The following is a 23135-nucleotide window of genomic DNA, read 5'->3' on the forward strand; positions in this document are numbered from 1 at the left end:
CACCTCTGTCTACTGGAAATTGTCGGGACTCATAAACCTGGTGACCCCCCAAAAGCAAGCCTAGCAAAGCCAGGCCATATACAAAGCAGACCATCACCCCATCACCGCACATCCTAATACCTGCCCAGCAACCACGGAGTGAAAAGCCAGGGCTGCATTCCCTGCTGAAAGGGGATGAAAACTGCTGTCTCAGCAGATGGCACTGCTTATGGTTATTAAGCTCATGTAAGCAGTTTCCCCTGCTCCTGTCTACTCCAGTGGCTTCATTTTGCAGTGAAACAATTAATTAGTCACCAAGCCAGATGCTGAGAAGCAACAAGCAAGGAGCACTCACCTAGATAAAGAGCAGACCTACTTTGCACTTTTCCAGGTTGTGAAGACTTTATATCTCTTAATTATGAAGCAGCAAGGAAGAAAAAAAAAAAAAACAGAACAGATATGAGGTGGCTTTCCCTCTCTCTCAAGCTTTTGAAGGAATAGTAATTAATTAGTTTAACAGCAAGAAACTGAGCTTCCCCCAGGAGCCAATCCCCTGATACAACTATTCTGCCTTGGGCTGCTGGGAATAGGTGGCTGAAAGTGTTCCCCTTCACCTCCTCAGCCTTAAATACCAGGACTGTACCATGCCAGAAAAATAATAAAGAAAAATGAGAGGAGGATGGTGAGGAAGAGGAATAAAAGAAGAGATAAAAGAAGAGCTGGATGTTTTTCACACATTTGGGTTATGCATATGGCTCCGAGCATGTGGAATTTCAGTTTGGGCTTTTAATAGGAGGAGGAATATCAGGGTATTTCTCAGCCAGGGCAACCAAAACAATCTGAGTCTTTTGTATCCTGCACTTGACTCTTTTTTTTGCCTCATACTGCTGGGTTTCACCGAGTTAATAACTACCAGGGAGTGAATATAAAGCCATGATGGTGAGTAAATGCTGCTGGCAGCTCGGGATGTGGCACTGAGCTCCAGCTGCCAGCAAAGGTGGCTGAGCAGCCAGTGGGAGGGATGTGCATGGCTGCCCTGTGCTCCTTGGAGTGTGTGACAGTGACTGCTCATGAAAGTACCAGCAAAAAATGATCCCAGGCCAGGATCAGAGAGGAGAAATGCTTTGCCATTCCACTCAGATAACTATTAGACCTATTACAGCTGATCCAGCCAAATCTGATTCCCCTCCTTCCCAGTGCTCAGGTCTGACCACCTGGTGCCATCAGGCAATTCAAACCAAACAAAAACCCAACCAAGCACTGTCATCACCTTTCATATTTATATTTTTGATTTTATTTTTAATTTTTATTAAAAAACAACCATTATTAAAAATGGATCATTTACTGGAAATCTTCAGCCAGGGAGAACTCTCATTTCAGATCTAGTGAACAAAATACAGCACAGTTATAACCCATAAGCATCAAAAAAACAACCCAGTTAAAAAAAGAGAATGCTTCAAACCATAGCTTATAACTATGCAATTTTCTCAATGTCAATAGAGAGAATTTTGATAAAAGCCTTCAATTCAGAATTTCATGGAAGACTTCTAAAATCCAAGGGAAGAAGGAAGGACATACTTGTTTAAAAAAAAAAAAGGCACCTGCCCTTGGATGTACTTATCAAGCCCAAAACGGGATATATTTGAAATTGAAAATTAGTGAATAATTTTTATTAAAAAAAGAAACAAAATAAAAATGAAAACAAACAACCTCAAAACATTTTCTTGGTCTGGGAACTTTAAAGTCAAACCCAAATAAAAATGGTCTTAGAATATATACATATATATATGGCTTTTCATTTTTCCTATCCGTTTCATTGCAAACAAAAATAAATTTGAGGGTGATATTTGGTTTTCAAAAACGGTTCTGTCCTTCTCTTCAGCTGTGAGCCAGAGTGGATGGGATGGAGGCACTGACTTGTGGTTGCTCACGATGGGCTCAGAATCCACTCGAGTTCTCCTTCATCCTCGCCAGTATCCGGGAGTAGACAGGTGCTGCCAAGGAGAAGAGCAAGTTGGGTGGGACAGACACAAACCATCCCCCTGCCCCCTCTCCTCCCAGCCATGCTACATCTTGCTTAGAGCAAGGGAACAGGAGAAACCCCTCTTGAAAGGATGGGGGACACAGTGGAAATTAGGAATGAGCTGGAGAAGTTGTTTTACCTAGTCGAGGATTCCTCTGAGAAACCTGCAGGGAAACAAAACACAGGGTTTACATAAATGCAACAAATCTCCAACAGCAATAAGAACAGTTTGCACATCAATATATTTATCCTTAGTCTCCAAAAACTATGGATGAGTGACTCTTCATTATTGGAAGCTGATATATAATAGTACCATGCCAAGGTTACATTCACAGGATGCTGCAAACTGAGGCTTTGTGTTGAAAAATGTATTATTTCTTATATTATTAAATCATGCAAGAAGATCATTCTATGAAACACATACACTCACTTTCCTTGGAAGTCAGCATATGAATATGAAATGATCCTCCAATCATTGTTACCAAAAATTTAATTTTGGCAGTTTTACATTGAGAGATTTTTCCTTTTTACCTTGGATAAAGCAGATGCCTGTTTGAAGATTTCTAATGCTGGATCTGCAGGCTCATCACCTCTTTCTTGTGGCCTTGAGGCTAAGGGTGGGACATTGAGAGCATTGAAATATTAGTCAGAGCATGCAGGCTGCTTCCTTCCACTATTTTCTGTTGAAAATCCCACAACAGACTAATCCCTCCTCACCAAACTAAAGCAACTGCCCCGTGTCCCCAATCCTTCCCAAAGGAGTTTTGCTATAACAAGGCTTGGCTCTGTACATTTCTCACCGTGGACCTACCCTGTGGCTGTAAGACAGAATTCACAGCATAAATGACACCATTTGTGGCCATGATATCACTTTCAGCAACAGGCTCCTTGTTGATATGTATTACGTTATTTTTCTGTTCAGTAAAAGAAAAAATAAAAAAGTAGATGAGAACCTTCTGTCATTTCCAATGTTATTAATAAAGCCCTCACTTTGCATTCATTCATTTACTGGATGGCTGAAGGCATTTTCATTCCTCTTGCCAATTAAGGAGAATATAAAAACAAATTATAGCCTGAGCAGTTTGTCCTGGAATGGCTGCAGGCTTTGGACTTCCTCAGTGCATGGGTTGGGAATGCTGTCCCATGGCAGCAGAGCATATCCACCAGCAACCTGCCAGGGAGATGGCTGTGGAGATGAGATCAGGAGAGGGCAGAGCAGGACTGGACATGGGAAGAGTCTAGCATGCATGTTGGCCAATTCAGTGCACCTGGAAACACTGTCCCTTTCATTTTTGTCCTGTGTTTTCTTAGGCATAGAGTGGGCCATGATTACTTATTTTCTGAAATTATTTTTTTCCTCAGTAGAGGATCCTATATTCTCTTAATGTAGTATAGAGTTTATGAAATGAAATTATATATCTAAATAAATCCTGCTGTGCTAAGGGAGGCCACGCAGGGATCATTTTTGTTACACAAAAAGAGATATGTTAGCTGAACAAGCTATTCATTTCATTTATTTATGCTTCCCCCCCATGACTCAGGGTTAAATTTATAGCAGCTCCTGGAAATCATTTACAATTGGTCTTCTGGGGAGAAAGCTGAAGCAAACCACATTTCATTCTTCCAGCTTGTTAAACACATGGCAACAGTCCCTCCAGTACAGCCCAGCAAACACTGGTGGGACTGTGCACACATTCAGGAGATGTTCCCCCACCATCCACATGAGCACAGACATGCTTTGGTCCTTGACAGGGACAAACACTGGACAGCCCTGCTGACCACAGAACCCCATCTGAGGTGACTCACCATGCTGACTTCCAGTTTATCTCCCTGCATGGATTTCAGCCTCACCAGGGCACTAACGGCGCCGCTCACCAGGATCTCATCAGCCACGTGGAACTTGAGGATGTTGGCAAGCTCCTTGGCATTACCTGGGGGAAGAAGACATTTACATCTATAAACCAGTATCAGCACTTGCTTCCCGTATTTCACTGGAAATATGCTGGAATGGAATTACATGGAAAACACCATAATTTCCTGAAAGTGTAAAAAAACAATGTAAAATTGAAAAAACAAACCAAAACCAAAAACCTGGCAGAAGGACCTGGTTAAGGCATTGAGGCCATTCCTGCCAGGGCAGGTGAGGATCCCAACAAGTCCAGAAGGACACTCTCCCAATGTCCCACCTTGGTAGCTACCAAGCCTGCCCTACACATGAATTCCCTTTTTCTTGGGTTTTCATCCCTCATTCTCTCAACTGTGCACAGCATTAACCTGCTTCTCTTGCTGCTTTCACTTCCCAAGGAAGTTTGGGATGGGGTAGGGAAAGACCCATGTGAAATAAAGAAGCAGATAGGGCATTCTGGTATTTTCAAATGTCACCAAGGCCAGTGTCACTTGGCAACAATCCTCACAGCTGGGTAGGGAGGGGGAAAGTGCAGGAGAAATGACACTAATGTCTCATGGACTGACGCCCTGATACCATCCCACTGAGTCTCTACTCATACAGCTGTGCTTTGAAACAGATTTTGGGAAGATAAGGTGCTTTTCCTGCACCAGCTGTTTTCCAGAAGAGGCGGTGACATGCACAGAGTGGGCCAGCAGCGCTTCTTCATCTTCTCCTTCAGAGGATGCAGGGCCACTGCCAAGCACTACAGACAGCTAGTGCAAAGGTGGCCTCCATCTACAACACCCTCAGCCAGGGGGACCTTTTCTTTCAATGCTTTCAAGGATTGTATGCAAGCTTTTTTCCATTGTGGTTTTCCGAGGGTGGCCACAGTTCACTCTGCACGCCCTCACCAGCATGATCCACTTCTTCATCAGAGGCATAAGCTAAACATTTGTGTGAGAAAAGAACATCTGAAGTGTCTGCATCTGGGAATCTTCATTCCTGCAGCCATTTACAATGGCTGCAAAACACTTCTGAAATATTTATATATTAAGCATAAGACTGGACTGATATTACTGGTTCCACATCCCTGCACTTAAAAGGATAACCAGCTACCATGGGCAGATGCTTCCCAAATTATGACGTCAATGTTTGGCTGGGTTTTAATGCAAGAAGACATTACATTCAAATACCTGACATTATTTCCAACCACAACCAGTTTTCAACATGAACAAAATAAAAGATTGTGCTGCTTATCCAGAAGGGAGTTATTAAACATTCCCATGCTTTTTTCCACACCCAGCCTGCATGCCTTTGCTTTTCAGATACTGGTCTTCAGCTGAGCTAGAATGGAACATTTGTTGGTTTCCCAGGATTAGACTGGACCTTATCTATATGTAGAAGGAGAAAGAGCCCCAGCCTTTTAGTAGTTAAATTTCAGACAGTGTAACTTGAGGCTGTATGTGGATCATGTCTTCTCTTTGCAAAACTTTCTTTAGACACCCTTGTCTGGTGTGGTCAAGAGTCACATTCTCACTTCTTTCATCCTTGAAAAGGGCAGAGACCTCACTGGTTCCTTTAGAAACATCTGTGAGTTATCTCGCTTACACCACCAGCACAGCCAAATTGAAGTCGTAGTGAGTTTGTGACACACACTACAAACATGTCTTCCAAGAACATAGGCACTATAAACCCCACTTGGGGAATTCAGTGCCACTCTGTGCATCCTCAGCTTTCTGCTTATGCAAATCCATTGGGTAGGAAGCTCATGCTTCCAACAGACAGAGCCAAAGAATGAGATACAGCAGAGAAACTTGGCCATTCCTCCAGGTATCAGAGCAGTCACACACAGCAGCTCGCCACCTAAATGTTCTAGACATGCTCACCCATCAGTTTGTTGAGCTCCCCCTGGGGCATGGCTCGGAAAGCTTCGTTTGTTGGAGCAAACACCGTGAAGGTTCCCGGCCTGTTCAGGTTCTCTGTCAGACCTGCAGACTGGATTGCAGCCACCAACGTACTGCAAAGCAAACATGCATCAAATGCTTCACTGCAAACCACTGTGTTGGTCAACTGCATGCTGGGCTCAAGAGAGAGCTGGGAAGTTACAATTGTGAAACCCCTCTGCAGTCCAGCAAATCAAATAACCAAAATGAGGGTTAGGAAGGAAATGAGCCTGTGAGGTCCAAAGAGAACATATGAGCAATGGTAAAGGAACCTGGGAGTGCTGACTCCATGGGGACCAAATGGTATGGGGAGACAGAGAGGTCTGGCCACAATGGACCTGATGGGCAGAGATGGCTTCAGAGCCAGATTTTTATGGTATTAAGGGAACCACTTACTCTTGGCTCACAGTTGGCTGAGGGTTATTTGAAGTTTCACTCCCTATAATTTGGAGAGATCATGGTTTTGGATGATCTTTCTATGCTAAAAAAACATACACATTGTCATGACTACAACCCGTAATAAATAGAAACTGCTTTGGCAGCTCTTCTGCTCCTAACTGGCGCTTGGGAAGCACAGAAAGGTCACCTGAAGCGATGGTCTGCCTTGAGAACATCCATCACTGAGCCAGTTGGTGGAGTCAACATTTTGTCCACGCTAAACAGGGTCCCAAACCTTCCCCTCTTGTCATGGGCAGCAATGCAGGCGTTTTCAATGCAGAGGTTCTGCAAACACAGTCGCAGAAAAAAAGACTTCATTAGAATATGCTTCAAAAGAGAGATTTTGACACTTTCCACAATGACCATTTACACTTTTTACACGATAGCTGTAACTTTAGAACACTGAGCATCACTCAGCACACGGGAAGGACTCACATTGCGGTACACAAAAACTCTCAGTTCCTTGTCCCCCAGAGTCTGCAGTTTCTGTCCATGATACAGATACTTAGAGGAGAGCTGGTCTTTGACAATGTGGTTCAGAAGCAAGTTTCTCATGTTGCTGTCAATAATGGGGAGTCCATCTGCAGCAAAAAGTATGAAAAGAACCAGTGATCCACTTAAAATGACTATTGAGACACTAAAAACCATTCAAATACAGAGTATTACCCACATCAGTTTTAAATTGTAAAGCTAGATGCCACTGCCTCGAGGCATTTGAGAGAGGATTTGCATACTTGTGCACTGAAACTTGGCTGAAGACTGTTTGAAGGAGATCTGTGGCCCAAGCTGATGGAAGAAAGAGATTTAATCTGTGGTTTACCTTTGAACACATTATTCACTGGGGCAAGGAGGGTCACTTGCTCACTGCCAGTTAGATGAGAACTGAGACCAGCTTGTCTGAAAAGGTCTGTAGACTTGGAAACTTCAGATTCTTGTGCCAGCTCAAACACAGTCTTAGCTGAAAAGAAAAGCAACACATAGTAGCCTTGCATTAAAGGCTATCCACTCATCACTGTGCCCTCTAAATCCAGCATTTCCTTGGAAAAATAGACAAAAGAAAGGCAACAGAAAGAAAGATCCAGAGAGGCACCAGTACCTGAGTCTGGGATCAGCAGCTCATTAACAAAATGTACAACGCCATTGGTTGCCAGGACGTCCTTGTTGGCAATGATGGGCTTCCCATTGAGGGTCAGCTCTTCCCCACTGCAGCCCACATCCAAGGTGGTTCCTTCCAGAGTCTCCATGGTCAGGCCAGCGATGATGGCCTCAGCACACATGGCTGACTTCAGGATGTGATGGTTCAGCAGGTCTGTGAGAGAGGCGAGTGTCTTAGTGAGCTGCAAAAAGCAGCTATGAAAGTATGGCAGCTTTTAGGGATCCTGTTCAATGGCCAGGGTGTACTCCATAGAATGCAGTCATTTTAAATTGTGCTGATTTTAATTCCACAGCCTGTGAAATAAAATGCCTAAAAAGAGTCACTTTTTATACACTTTTGCCAACTTCAAAAGGCTTCATGTGGGTATTCTACTCACTTGCCAGGGGAAGTTACACTGATTAGATACTACTTTTCTTGCATCTTGCTGGATCAAAAGAAATCACCACCACATAAAGTGCTAAAAGAAAATTCAGAAAAGGGACTGCTTCAGCTCCCTCATCCATATCTGGATGCCACTCCTTCTGCCACATCTACAACCAAAGGGCTCTGGGCTGTCCAGTTAAAAAAGATAGACTCTGTCACATCTGTTTACTGCAGCTGTTGTCAGAGTGTATCAAGGAGCTGTTGAGATGTCCTTGAGAAAAAAATTTAGAAGAGCTGAAAAATACTCTTCAGTCTCTCAATGGCCTCAGTAAACAAGCACTTACCCCTCAGGGCTTCTGGGTCTCCCAGGATCCTGTTCAGTGTTTCTCGTGGGATCTTCTCAAAGGCTTCATTGGTTGGAGCCAGGAGTGTGTACTGGCCTTCGCTTTCCAGCAAGCTGCTGAGGTCAGATGCAGCCACAGCAGTCTTTGGAGAAATAAGGAGAGAGGGTAAAACACATTCAGACAGAATAAAAAGGTTAGAAACTTTGTCCAGGCACACACTGAGGGCCAGACTTATTAAGGCTTTTATAATTTCAGAGGACTTACAAAAAATCCTGAATAGTTTCATTCAGCACTTTGGTCCCCTTATAAATTTGACCCAGCCCCATGGTTCTCTGGTGTTCCAGAAATTTGAGCACAAGAGCCCTTTTTTTTTAGCAAGACTGAGAGCTAGTTCGAATACCCAGACATGCCTGGAAAGGGTCACAGTAGTTCCAGTGAATAATTCAGATCAGAACCTACAGCTGGCTAACTGTAAATCCCCTGTGCATTTTCAGCAAATAAATTCGGACACATCAAATTAAAACAGTTAATGCCTCCTAGGGCTGAGACTCCCCCACAAGAGTGAGGAGACAGACTCAGTCTATCTCTTTTTTTGAACAGACATCAAAGTGTGACAATTACTATCATAAAACCCTACTTGCACTGATAGCAAACACTTCTCTTCCTAAAGCAAAAAGAGCTACATTGGTACGAGGATTTCATCAGCAGCTCCAGGGTCAGCCCAAGACAATGCCAAAGCTCTTCAGGACAATTCACTGGGAGTGGGGTGACTGAGCATCTTTAAGGAGACCTGGAGCACCCATGTGTGAACTCACCCGAAGGGTTTCCAGGCTGTCCTCGGTCTCAATGATCTGCTGGATGGTGTTGGTAGTGGTGGCGATGACTTTGTCGATGACATGAACCACTCCATTGGTGGCATGATGGTCAGCTTTCAACAGCCTGGCACAGTTCACAGTCACAATCTGCAGAGGGAATGAGCCATGGGGTGTTTCATGCACTAAAACCAGAAGGTCAAGCATCCTCTGCTGCTTTTCTATTTCTATTTCAAATGCAGTGAGCATTTTATTTAATCAGCAAGAGAAGAAATGTGATTTCCTTAAAAGACATATCAAGAATGAGAATGTTCTATCAAGAATGTTTGAAATATTTAATGTTCAAAGAGCATTGAAAATCGTCAGTGGTTTTGTCTACCCTCAAGACTAATAAAATAAGCCACAACCAATACTTGGGCAAGCACAGTTACACAGCAGCGTGGGCAACTGCCCTGCAACAGCATTGAGGAAACCAAGTATTCTTTCCAACTCCTTCAAAGTATGTATCTTAAATCATATGATTTAAGTATACAAAATATGTATACTTGGATCAACCTAAGCCTTACAGAGTCCTGGAGGCACAAGGACAGTGTAGGAGTTGCAAGGCAGCCAAAAAGCAAGCATGCTGTGGGTAGGTTTAATATGAGGAAGAACTTCTTTACTGTGGGTGACCATGCACTGGAACAAGTTTCCCAGAGAGGGTGTGGGGTCTCCCTCACTGGAAATATCCAGAACCATGTGGACACAATCCTGTGCCCAGTGCTCTGGGATGCCCCTGCTTGAGCAGGGAGGTTGGACCAGATGACCCACTGTGGTGCCTTCCAGCCTGAGCCACTCTGACTCTGTGAGTGCCTTACCCCGTTGGGATAGTGGTGGATCTGGATAGGCAGGTTCTGGTACATGGAGTTCAGTGTGGTCCCGTGTTTCAGATCATCTGTGAGGACCCGTTTGTCCACCATGTGGTAGCGGAGGGCATTGAGCAGCTCAATGTTAACATTACTGACTAAGGAATCCAGAGTTTCCTGAAAAACAGAAAAATCAATTTTTCAGTACTGAGTGCAATTAGGCAGCTGTTAGAGAGGACCAGGAGGTCTGGCTGCACCCAGAGTGCTTCCAGGGTGGGGGCATGGGCATGAATATTAAGTGATTCACTCAGCTTCATGCCATTTGTGTAAATTAAGTGCTCAACTTTCTCAAACCTTTATCTTTTGCCTTAGGAAAGCAGCTAACAGCTCTGACACCCTCAGTACTTGGCAGACAAAGAGATGATTGCAGCTCCAGAGTGGGATCATTGCATTGAAAGGAGCAGTAAGGCAACAGGGCCGTGGACAAACATACCAAAAGACCTTTCCCAACAGCATCATCCCTGCAAGGGGCTCTGCTGGGGCATTTGGGGCAGAGTCTTGGCAGTGGGGAGACCCAAAAATATCCCTCCTCCCTGCCCGAGTAGTTGTTCTTGTTCACAGGGATGCTCAACTGGGATGGGAGCACCAGCAGGACAGCAGTGACCATTTCAGGAGTAGAAATACCACAAGACACAGAGTGAGAAAATGAGAATGAATGTAAAGGAAATGTACATCTAATTGAGCATGGCAAACACTCACGTGGGAATTACCAAGGCTCCAGTTGGGACTGGCTATTTGTACAAATTAAGAACAACCAGAATGGCAATGTAAGGGTCAACAAGAAAACTGGAAAGGGATGGGAAGCTTCTTGCTGCAGGTCTCAATGCAATCTCTAATAGCAACAGGCAGGGAAAACTGAATGAGGGGATTTCTCCATCCACATCTCTCTAGTGATGGGATCCTTCAGAAGCGAAGCTCTGGAGCCGATGGACCGCCTTGGAAATCCGCAGTCCTTCTTCTATCAGTGCTATGTCTATCCTGCCAGACCCCTGCAGAGCTGGATTTACACTAGGGAAAATCAGAGGAAGAGGAGAAAGCAGAGGAATTATCTTACAGCAGACAAGGATGCCCAGGCCTCATTACTGGGAGCAAAAATTGTAAAACTTCCGGGTCCTTCAATTTCTGGCCTTAGGTTGGAGCGGTCGGAGTAGAGCTGTGTGGTGGCAGACCCAACCACTCCCAGGGTTTCATAGATGTTTGAAAGTGGTAGAGCTGAAAGAAGAGAAGGTTGAGTTCCCAGAAACATCATTCATTCTTCTGACTGAATTAAAGCATAGCTGGTGAGAATGCTTGGGGAAATGAAGCACGTCAGGGGACTGGTATCTGTTCATTAATTAGATAATAAATAATCATAGCCTGACTGCTTCACCCTCAATTACAGCAGTGTAATCCAGGATCTACTGCATTTCTGCAAGTTTGAATGGACTTATTCTGGATTTATACAGATGGGATTTAGGCAAGCAAAGATATTGATTGCTTTCACACAATCCTGTTTGTGTTCAGGCTTTTGGGATTTGGTGCTGGACACTGCTGGTCTCAGTCTCCACTGACCACCTGCACCAGCCCATGTGGTTAACTTGGAGGCATCAGACTTTTGTGGAAGGAAGTGTACCAAAAGCAAAAGCAAAAGCAAAAGCAGAATATGGCTTTCTTCAATAAACCCAGTTAATTCCCTCCCAATATCAACTAAATGCGATTTTGCTAACCCCATGCTTGCCAAAATGTTCAAGGCCAGGTTGGATGAAGCTTGAAGCAACCTGGGATAGTGGAAGGTGTCCCTGCCCATGGCAGAGGGTTGGAACCAGATGATCTTTAAGATTCCTTCCAACCCAAACCATTCTATGAATCTGTGAAAATGAAAATGAGCAGAGATTGGCAGAGCTGTCTGTTACTCTATCATTCCTTTGCATTGCATTGCCAATATAGATATATTACTTGCTGGAATAAGTAGTTCCCTATGGCCCTCCCAAGCTCGATTAAGTTCAATTATATCCAAGGTTCTAAGTTGTCTGGAACATTTAGCATGCTTTGGAGCTGATCTGACCCTTGGCTAGTCCTCCACCGAGTCCATTTTGGACTTGTTCATGGCAATACAGTGCATAAATTGCAAAAATCAAATCCACTTTGAGCAATTTTCTAACATTTCCCTTTACTAGGCAGCTGTATAATTTTAAGAAGTCTAAAAAATGTCAAACATATTTTTACCAGCTGGGCAGCCTTTTTCTCCAGGAACTTTTTCATATCCAGGACAGCACTCATAACTGATTACCCTGGAATAAGAGATGGATACGGCAGATTAACCAACAGTATCTTGCTGCTTTTTCTCTGTTTGCTACAGTTCTGGGTCCATCCATATTTGGGGATGTTTCCAAGCAGACTCTTCATTAGAAATACAGACTTCAGCAAAAGACAAACCACACTTTTTATCTCCTTCAGGGCTGCATGTTGCCAATTTCTCCACAGAACAAAAGCAGACACAATTTCTTTTCAAAACCACGCTTTCCAGGAGACTTTGTACAAACAGTGGATGGAAACTGATTCCACAGTCCCAACAAGACTGCCAGTGCTGGTTCATCTGGGCACATTTCCCACGGGATTTGGGGATCTCCTCGGCTGACTGCTGCTGTCACATCTCATCACTGTTCAGCCAATACCCGCAATTCCACCGTGGCTGTTTGACCAAACCAGCCAAGCATTTCCCTCTCATTTCACCCTGTTTTAGTCCACCACCAGAAATTATTTGCTTACTTATGGCAAAATCCACAAGACAGACCTGGAGGGAAAGGAGAACCCTGTTCTCAGATATGTGCACTGGCACAAGGACTTGGGAAAAGCCCTGCAAGGAGAAACTTCACCAGCAGTGGGATGTGCATCCACAGGCAGCCGGGCACAGCTGTGTCCATGTGAGCACCTTCAAAGCAGCACTTCCTTCTGACTGGAAGCACTTTCGCCCAGTAAAACCAAAGGAGTCAGAGACACCATCCTGGGCTGTCCTGCCGATTTACAGATCCTAAATAAGCCAGAGCTCCCTGAAAACTGCATCCATCATCTGCAGCTCAATGGGAAACAAATCATCTGATTCTCAAAGGTGGCCATTTGAGGGAACATGGCTTGGTATTAACAGGGAAAAGAAAAAAAAGCAAAAAGAAAAAGGAAAAAAAAATCAGTAAAAATCAATCCAGAAGTTGCCTGTTTATTTTTCCCAGGGGATTCTTTCACCTATTGCTCTATACTTGGTGTGAAAGGAGTAAGGCCACCAGATTGATATGCTGAGAGAGCCAGGGAATAGGTGTTCCTCCCAAAGATTTCCTCTGTGCTCCCAGCTGGATTTGAGACAAGTAGGATGCTGTATTGCCGAGGCTCAGCACACTCACTCAAACGGAGAGGAAAATCCTCCAGCTTCAGATATTTGTCATCATTTTAAAACTGTTAACAAACAGTGGAAATGCCTGGGGTTTAATAGGGAATTCTTCAGGGTAATTAAGAGCCAGAAAGTGAAACAAATACCTGCTTTTCTGTGACAGAAGCAAATAAATTCTGTGTCATGGTTTCCTAAGAGAATTACAAAGCAAACCCAGACTGATTGTCTAGACATTATATATTCCATGTGGGAAAGAGTTTGCCTAAAGCAATCCCTTCCTTTGACTACTGGAGATCTTAACACCCTGCTGCTCCACTTTCCCAGCCCCCCTGTCTCGTGTTCATTGGAAACACACACTTTCTTCCCTCACCACTTCCCTCCCCTACCTCCAATTTTTCTTTTTTTCACCCTAGAAACTAAATCCAGTCTAGACAGTTCCCTTGGTTCAGACCTGTAATCAAAAATGAAGAACTGATTAAAGAGAAATCATTCCAAAGTTCAGCATAAATAATTCCTGAGTGCTGACGAAGGCTTTAAAAGCCTTACTTATAGATCAATTGGAGATTAATGAGCTGCTCCAAAGGGGCAGGACGTGGATGAACATAGCCTGTGGCACACTGGGTCAGGGCTGCCCCAGCCCCCAGGTGCCTGCCAGGAGGGGAGGGCACTGGGAAGGGATGCAGGTACCTCGTCCAGTGGAAGGTGTCCCTGCCCATGGCAGGGGGTGGAACTGGATGGTGCTTGAAGTCCCTTTCCAGCCAAACCATTCTATGATTCCATGACTGCATCTCCTGCTTTTCAGTGGGTTTGTGGGCATCTCCAGCAGGAAGATGCTTGCTCATGGCAAGAAGCACCAAGGCAGTAATGGGGTGAGCTCCACTTGGGCAGGGACTCCCTCAAGTCCCCTCTCTCACTCTCCCACTGAAGGTGACCTTCAGCACCACCTGGTATGTGCCTGGCACATCACCATTCCAAGCACTGGCAAACTGCTGCAAAGGGCCAGGTGAACACAGAGGTGCTCAGCAAAGGGTTGGCACCTACAAGGAGCCAGAGATGATGGTTATTAAACACAGCTTCAGCTTCAGGCATTTGGCCTCCCATGGCTGGTGGAAGCACGAGACCACCCAGCCCACCCAAAGGCACCATTCAAGGGGTTGCTCAGGGGTGGGCCCAGGGCATGTTCCCAACTGGTCCTGCAGCCACCTCCAGCCCTTGGAAAGGAGCATCAGGGCCGTGGCTGAAGGATGCTCTTCACCTCTGTGCTGCCGTGCCCTACACATCCATGGGGGAGGGAGGCTGCTCTTGACACGTCTGGCTCCAGCTGGGCCAGAGCCACAGTCTGCTGCCCAGGGAGGAGTACTTCCCTTGAACACCTCCCAGCCACTGCTCCACACAGTGGGTTCTGCACAAAAGCCTCTGGAACTGCCCTGTGCATCCCTGTTTCTGCTGTCTGCTCAGTGGCCACAGACCATCCACCGGGACACAGCGGATGCCAGCGATGTGGGTTAGATCAGCACTGCCCTAACACAAAGAGCATTTGTCATCCACTCTGCAATGCCTTGACCACAACTTCCTGACCTCCTCAGTGAGTAATTTCAAGACAAATCTATAGTTTTTTAGCCTCTGGTTTCGAAACACTATTTCTTAAATGTCTATCTGTGTCTGCCTGCAGAAGCAAGCTCCTTTAGTTTAGGCTTTTATTAGTCATTGTTCCACTGCTGTTGCATTCTTAGGAGCTGAAATTAAATTTTAAGTGCATTTTTCAAGGTAATAAAAATAAGCTTAGGCATATATTAGTGGAAAAAGATCCATTTGTAATAATTTCCTGTAATAAAGCCCATATGTTTTGTTTTTGTAAAATAAGTGCCAGTAATCTTTTTCTAAACTGAGGAAAGTGCATCAGACATGAAAAAAGGAAAGTTAATTTAAAAGAGAAAAAAAAAAAAAAAGGAATTTATTAATGGGTTATTCCTCAAAAAGTAATCCAAACCAGAATTTATGAGTTGTCTTTTCATTCTCAAGATAAAACATTGTGTGGGGATGTGTTCCATTGCAACCCCAATTCTGTAATAATGAGTCCAGTGCATAAGGGAGGTAGAAAAATATAAAATACACAGGCAAAATGATGATAAGATACTCTAAATGAACTATTTCTCTGGCTTTGGAATAACCAACAGTGGAAAATTACCTAATTACCAAAACAATTTTGTCTCAGTGCTCCTTGAAATCCAAGCAGTGTCAGAATTCTTGCCAACTGTCTTATCTCACTTCATCAGCAACGATAAAAACTCTACATAAATCCTCTACTTAATTTCTCTGTAACTGTGTGAGCCAATATTTTGGTAGAGAAAAACAAAGGAAAAAAAAAAAGCAGATAAAGAGGTAGGAGTCTTCTTCTGAAGCATGAATTAAAATTTCCATTGTGCACAAACAGCCCCAGTGGAGTTACTCCACCCCTGTGGGCCAGAAGCATCAAGTCTACAAAGCCCCAGAGTCTCCCCACCGAGGTGTAACCTCTGTTTCTGCCAACAGCCACGGAGGAGCTCAGCACAGCACCTGCTGCTGCCCAGGGGTCTGAGCCCTCTCAGCCTGGAGCAGCAGCACAAAGGTGAGGCACACAGAGCTAAGACTAAAGACCAAGCACGTCTGTGTTTTTCAGGCTGGCTTTCCTTGCTGCTCCAGTCACTCTGAGCCACCTGATGCAGGATGTGATCATTCCACAGCGAGTGAAGTTATGCTATACAGGCTTGCAGCCTTTTCTGTCTTCCTTGCTCAGGGATGAATTTGTCTGCTCTGAACCAGCTCTGCAGGAGCTCAGCTTTGCTCCTTGGTAGTTCCTGCCAGTTGTCACTGACCTCCCTCCCCACTACCTCAGAGCCGGGAAAGGAAAGAAACCAAAGCAGTCAAAACTATCATCCTAGAGCCAGGCATTTTCACCTGCAACACACATACAGCTTGTGGCACCACTGAGCCTTTAAGCAAATAGGGAGGATAACAGCCAGGTCAAATGTGAAGTAGATGAGATGGGTCAAGTGTCTCCTCCCCGGGACTGCTGTTCTCATGTGGGAAAAACCTTTTAGGAGGAGGAGAAAATGCCCATGCTGATGGAAGGGATCCCCCTACCAACCAGGGTACCACGCACACAGCTTTAGGAGAGGACTGCTGAGTACAGATCCCAAGCAAAGGCTGGATCCACAGAGTTATGATGACAAACATGCCAAATCCTGACTTTTTCTGGCATTTAAGGGTATGTGGTATTCTCAAAATCTCTCACAGACCAGCTCAGTCCAACAGAAGGGGCCAGTTTGGAGGTCCATGCTGAGGACCATCAGCCGTGCCCACCTGCTCTCTGGGCTCTGGCACCTGAGCACAGCACAACATCAGACTCCTGACACTGCTGAAAGAATTTGACTGCTACAGCATAATGCATCATGTCCTTTATAGCCCAAATGACTCCTGATTGCTTCCATATGCCAGGCACACCACGTCCAGTGGGAGCCATCACAAGCAAACATTTGTAATCAGAGCTGTCCCAGGGCCCTCTGGAAAATCCGAGTCAAGGCATGTGTCTTTTGTTCTGCACCAGCACTGCTAAAGGAGAAAGCAGGGCCCAGGCTCAAGAATGACTGGGAGGAGAGAAGACAATAACACCCATTGTGGAGATGATGTAAAACAAAGAATAGTGAGCAAATTCCGTGGATAATGGAAAGATTACCTCATAGGTTAACAGGCAGGTTAATGGTTTGTGTGCTTTTCTCTCAGTGATGCATCACTGGGTGAGACACTTGGGTAAAAGCAGAGAAAATGAGGTAGAAGAGATCACCCCATCTCCTCAAATGAAATAATGGAATACTGCCAGATGCCAGTTATTCTACCTCCTCCCAGAGATAAGCGGATGGATGAGTTTGTCTGTGCCAAATACGGCTGCACACTTGGGTTACATAAGGTTAGTTTCTCATTTGCTTCAGAGCTAAAGAAATCCATGGCTGGACTGCTTTGCCTTTCAGTGACTACAGCACTGAAAACTCTCCCACATCCACAGCTGGGTTGTGTTTTCTTTGGAGGCATACTAAGCTACTCTGTTATCAGAAAAGGCAATGATGAGACCATATTGCTGTGCCATAAACTTGTCCATTTTATGTCAAGAAGGCCATTATTCAGCCAAGATGACAGCCTGAACTCTAATCACCCAAGTTAAGCCTTTCCAAATTTTTGTGTTCGTAGAATTAAGGGAAGGGGGGCTGGTTGCTTGTTTTTACATTATTGCCTCTCCTTTTTTAGGACAGTTGGACATAAGGAAAATGATGGTATGTGCACACTACATGGTACATCCAGAAATACATCCTCCTGAAGTACAGAACTCTCCTTCTTTGGGCAAATTCAAGTGAAGTACAACGAAAGCCAAAAGCTGTGCACAGCCGTGACTCCTGGCTTGCCTGCCCTCTCCCCACACCAACACCAGACATGAATCCCAATGGCCAGGTGTCCCAGCTACACCAATGACAGCAACCCAAATCTGCAGTAAAGAGCAGCATGTTGCTATAGCTCTAATTCCAATTTACATTGAACCGTAAGAGAAACACATGAGATGATTTTCTTCTCTCTGTTCTTGACCCTGCAGATCCAGGATGAGACCTGGCCCACAGCTCTGATCCCACAGCCAGGAATGCTCAGGGAATCTTTGCACTGACCCTGGGTGTTGTGATGGTCTGTGCTGTGGGCCAGTGTGTCCAAAAGTCCAGTCTGGATTACAGCAAGGGAAAAGATTCCCCGCTCCTTCTCTACAGCCTGGCAGATAGTCAAGCATGCATAGCCTTAATTATCTGCTGACTGCATCTTTCAAAAGAATGTCCCGAGGCTGCTCACACAGATTCTTCATGCAACAGCTACTTGAATATTATTGTTTGCAATTTTAGACGTGGAATTGGCCTGCAAGTCTGATTAACTTTCCTGGTGGAGTCATCAGAGTGTTGGCTAAAGCTGACACATCTTTCCTTTTATTTGTTTTCCCTTCCAAAGCAAACAGATGGAGATGAATTTTACATTCTCTCCAATATCCATCAACTCAGGGCTGCCTTTTTTTCCCCTTTTTTATTTCTTAAATTTAGGCAGCATTGAACCTATCATGGAGACAGACAGGGCTAAGTACTAGAAAACATCTGGTACACACTTCATTACAGCACTGAGAGTTATATAAGTATACATAGAAATGCAATTAGAATAAACCATCAGGGTTTATATTTACATGGCACTTTTTCTTCTTAGCATCAAAGTGTTTTAGAAAAACAAATATTTCTTAGGGGGTAAAAAGCTAAAGTAATTCTTAACACATACACACGTGACACCCACACCATGGGCTCTGACATCCCACAGCTGCTGTCTGCTTCTCCCAGCCAGCACCCACCTCCACAACAGGGTCTTTGGGGAGACCCTGTCTGGCACTCAGGGACTTACGTGGACTTCCCGCAGATCTTCCTCTGGTACCACTGCTTGCAGTTGGTGAAATATTTCCTGTTGGTGCCGATCAGCTTCTGCACCGCACACACGTTGGGGCTGCAGGAAATGACAGAGCAGAAGAGGGTCTTGTAAGCCTTCCTCCTTCAATGCTGACCCCCAGCACAGAGCCAGACCCCACCTGACAGTGCCTGAAAAGCCCTGCTGGGATTGCAAAGGAGGAAACCTTGAGAGCTGCAGGTCAACTTGCTCAATTTAGGCCAATAATGACCGTCCTTAAATGGAGGAAGCAGTGAAAGAGATCTCTCTGGACTCTGCCAGAGCATCTCTTTCTTCACTGAATGCAAATTCTTGACTTTTTCCATGTTCCACCTCTCACCAAAATGTAAACAAATCAAGTAAAAATACTTTGCTCAGAATTTCCATGGTGAACAGCTACTTAAAATTTGGGATCACAGCTAAAGCCTCAGAAAGTTATGTAATAATACAAGTCCTTCCAAAAGAAACCGTTATTTTATTGTCTAGGACATAAAAAAGGTAAGACAGATATTTATCAGCCTACAGGCTTGCACCAAACCCAGAACTTTTGCCGTATGATAGACTCAGCAAATTCTGACCATGGATGCTGAGCTGAATGAGGGGAGGAGGAGCAGTGGCACTGCCCTCCCCTGTTTCAACACACCAGATATGACAGCACAGATCAAGAGTGGCTGTATCAGCCCATAAGGTACCAAGAGCTCCTGTTCAGCCAAAACACCCGGTGGTTGGTGTTCCATGTGTGAGTAACCCTGCTGAGAGCTGACTGCAGCTCTTCAGCTTTCTAAGAAGTGGCATCACCGTGAGCAGAGATGTGGTCAAGCTGGAGCTGGGAGTTTCCTTGCTGCTGGTTTGGCCAGCACAGCATTTCTCTGCTCTGCCTGGCTCTGTGGTTTGTGGCCAGCAACCCTGGCCACATGTGTAGGCAAAACACGGTCAGCACAAAAGATATGATTTATGGATCTGGGTTGCAAGGCTATCAACTGCCTCTGGGCTTGACCAGAGGTGTAGCAAATGTCCAAGCAAGCTGAGGATGCTTAGCCCAGCTGAGGCTGGATTCCCAACTCCAACACCATGTCCCAGTTGCAGCAGCATCACCAAAAGTATGCACAGTATTGGCTGCCAAGCAGATGAAGGGAAAACAAATAATTAAGCAAAATGCATAAATCATCACTTCAGCCTGTCAGAAGTGCTCTGTGCTGTCCAAGGCGGAGTTTTCATTTGCACAAACGAAACTCCAAATGGAGTCTGGAGATGCTCTTGTGAAGGTCCTGTTGATCTGCTCAGGAGAACAGGCAGAAGCCTGTGTCCCGCTGCGTTTGACCGAGGCGCTGCCCGCTTGCCCCCCAAAATGAACAAAAGCAGAGTTTGCAGCCCAACCACCAAGTCCTCCTGCGGCCGTGCTTGCTTTTCAGCGGCATCCCGAAACGGGCCAGCATGCCCATCATTAGCATGAGTTAACCTGAGGGTCTCCTGTATGCTGGCTGACTCCAGTGCCAGCCTCCGCGGGAGCCTGGCTTGCCTTCAATGAGCCTTTGTTGGTGCGGCTGCCGCAGGGCCATGCGGAGGCAGCATCCGACCCTGCATGTCCCAGGCACCTTCATCCTGCCCCGAGGGGAAAGAGAGGACCTGTGGGGACCCAGCTCATCGTTTCCCTCATTACTGCCACATCCAGTAATGGTAGTTTGTTTCTTCATGAAAGGATTTCATTCAGTTTCTGTATATAAGGCAGGGAACAAGGAGCAAGAACCTACTGAAAAAAAAGTTAGAAATCACAAAACCAAACTTTCAGCTGGTGCAAACTGGCCCAGACTCAGCAACTTCCAAGCCAAATCATCACTTAGAGAGACGTCTGTGCTCTCTGACTCAGCCCACCTTGGCCACCCGGCCCCGCCGTGCCGAAATATGGTTCCAATTACATCGAAATTCCAAACCTTGCCTCGATTTTAGCGTCTGGCTGACGGCAGTGGACAATCCCTCTAATATTCATCTTGACAAGCCTGGCTACTGAAGGACTTGTTTGATCACTTCCCCCGCATCCCCAGCAGCAGCCTGCCAAGAAAACCCTTGTGCCTCCAGGACAGTATTGAACTGCCTTGCTCCCTCCTCCCTGCAGTTCTGTGGGGCTGCTCCTCCTTCCCTGCCTTATGGGAGAAAACCTTTTTCCAGTTTTTCCTCAGTGTGGAAAAATCCCTGCTCAGGACTGTGTTATCAACGATTCCTGCAGGCACGCTGTAGTAGCGGCTCCCCGCATTGCATGTTCTGGTTCCTTGCCCAGTCTGGCTTAAAATGAATTTGTCAACACTCTTCCCTCTCCTCGTTGGAGTTCATCACCTTTGCCATGCCGTTCCCAGCCAGCCGCTCTGACTCCAGGATAAAACTGCCTATTGTTCCCCTTCAGCCAATGCCTTTTGCTTGGCAGCGGCAGCTGGGAGCTGCTGGGACAGGGGCTGTCCTTGGGAAGAGCCTGAGAAGAGCAGGACTTAATGTACAGCCCCAGATGTAAGGATGCAAGGACTGTGGCCATGGAGCTCCCCAGCATCACGCTGTGCCCACAAAGCTGGGTGGGTTTGGGGAGAGCACTCCCACATTTTCATTTTCAAATGTTAATGTTCCTTATACACTTTTCAGCTCCTCTCACTGACTTGAGCTGGTTCATTTTAAAAAAAAGTTAATTAAGACATACAAGTTTTGCTGTAGAGCCAAGCTCTGCCTCCCAACTCACTCTCGGCTCAATGGGGGCATTGATGGTGTGGGGGATGCTCACAGCAAAGGGTGGCAGTCCTGGTTGCACATCCCTGTGGAGCTGGCTTCTGCAAGCAACACAACATGCCCCACATCCACGATGTTTTGGGCTGGTTTTGTGTTGCTGTATCTCTTTGGCACATCATTAATCAATGGTCAAAAGTCCGTGTATGTTCAAAAATGAGCTTGGTATAAATCCCTCTCTCCATCAGAACGGGAGCAGGGAGCAAAGAGCTGTGATCAGCCACACTGGGTTAATCTCAACTCAGATGGAAGTTCTGGCATTCCAGTTCCTTGGGTCATCCAAAGATCTCAGGCACCAGAGTGGACTGCAGTCATATCTTACCCAGTGCCTCTGTTAATTGAGCAGGGAGTAACATAACAAGCTCCTCTCTGCAGAGATGAGTGCACTGATTTACACCAGGCTGCCCTAACTTATTCAGCCTGAGCAAACTTCAGTCTCAGGGCTATCAGCAGAACTATTTACTTAAGTTTCACATCACACAGAGATGGTGAACAAGACTCACTGTATTTCTACATAAATCGCTGCAGTTCTGGCATTATTGACCTACTACAAGTAGACATCAGCTCATAATTTGCCTGTTGGATTGTGTACCTGATCAGACATACAAACAGCACATCCCTTGTCATAAATTCTGACCTGGATCCCTGCCAGAGAATGTATCAAATTGCAACATTTAAATCTTGGGAGTCTTTTTTTTTTACTTAAAGCATTTCATGACCCTGCTTCCAGCAATGCACTTAAACAGAAGCTTCAACTCAATCACTGTCACCATCCTGAGAGACGGAAGCCAGCTGAAAGGTCTGTCATCCTTTCACCACTCCGAATTCTTAATACATTTTAAAAACAGTGGAAACAACTTGGTTGTTAACATTGGGTTAGTTTTCTGCCTATTAATGAAGTCTCAAAGTACTCACTCTATAACATGCTGTGTATCAAGCAAGAGAGGTCTACATGCATTATTCCGTAGGCCTTATCTTGTAAGGTTTATGAGTAAATAAGTGATTCTTTTTGTCAAGAAAACTTCCAAGACTGACTGGGGTTTCCAGTCAAAGAGTAAGTTGGTGCTGACTCCATAGAGACATTGAAGAGATTTTCCTTTTTTTCCCTACAAATTCATGAAAGCGACAATTCTTTCCACAAAATCTTTAATGGTTCAAAATCTAGGGATTTTTATCCCCTTTTTCCTCAACAGGGATATACTGGTAAAGAAGCATTGAGGGGTCTGAACTGACATCTGCAATACTAAGTTTCGTGACGGAAAAGCGGAAAAGTTATCGAAAGAAAACAGTTACTAGAGGATGAAAGTGAAAGAAATGAAAGAAGTGGTTACCGAGAGAGCTCCCCGCAGTGCCCGCGCGGCCCCGGCTCGGCGCCGCCTCCGCGCCCGCACAAAGACCCCGCGGGGCTGCGCGGGACGGGCGAGACGGCTCCGGGCGCATCCCCCGCGGGCCGCCGGCTGCCGACGGGAGTCGGGAAAACGCAGGGGGTTAAAAGAGGTTCCCCCCCACCCCTACCCCCTGCCCTCCCCGTCCCCGCGGGACGCCGCTTACCCGTGCTGCCGGCCGCGGAGCCGGCTGTGCTGCAGGACCTGCTGGTACGGGGACTTGGCGGCGGCGGCGAGGCCGAGCGCCAGCAGCAGCAGCGGCAGCGGCGGGCGCACCAT

General features: G+C 45.6%; 1 protein-coding gene across 1 annotated transcript; it reads right to left on the reverse strand.

Annotated features, from left to right (window-relative positions):
* Nucleotides 1-1783: 1783 nt before the first annotated feature.
* Nucleotides 1784-23135, reverse strand: TGFBI (transforming growth factor beta induced; the record flags this gene model as incomplete). Its single annotated transcript, XM_082291787.1, has 17 exons — nt 1784-1973; nt 2142-2166; nt 2534-2613; nt 2814-2916; nt 3809-3933; nt 5777-5907; nt 6420-6556; nt 6707-6852; nt 7092-7229; nt 7368-7580; nt 8135-8276; nt 8950-9096; nt 9804-9968; nt 10906-11063; nt 12057-12121; nt 18667-18765; nt 23023-23135. The coding sequence occupies 17 exons, from the start codon at nt 23133-23135 to the stop codon at nt 1918-1920; spliced, it is 2043 nt and encodes a 680-aa protein (XP_082147913.1). The 3' UTR covers nt 1784-1917.

This window comes from Coloeus monedula (assembly GCF_965178545.1).
Source record: "Coloeus monedula genome assembly, chromosome: 15".
NCBI lineage: Eukaryota > Metazoa > Chordata > Aves > Passeriformes > Corvidae > Coloeus > Coloeus monedula.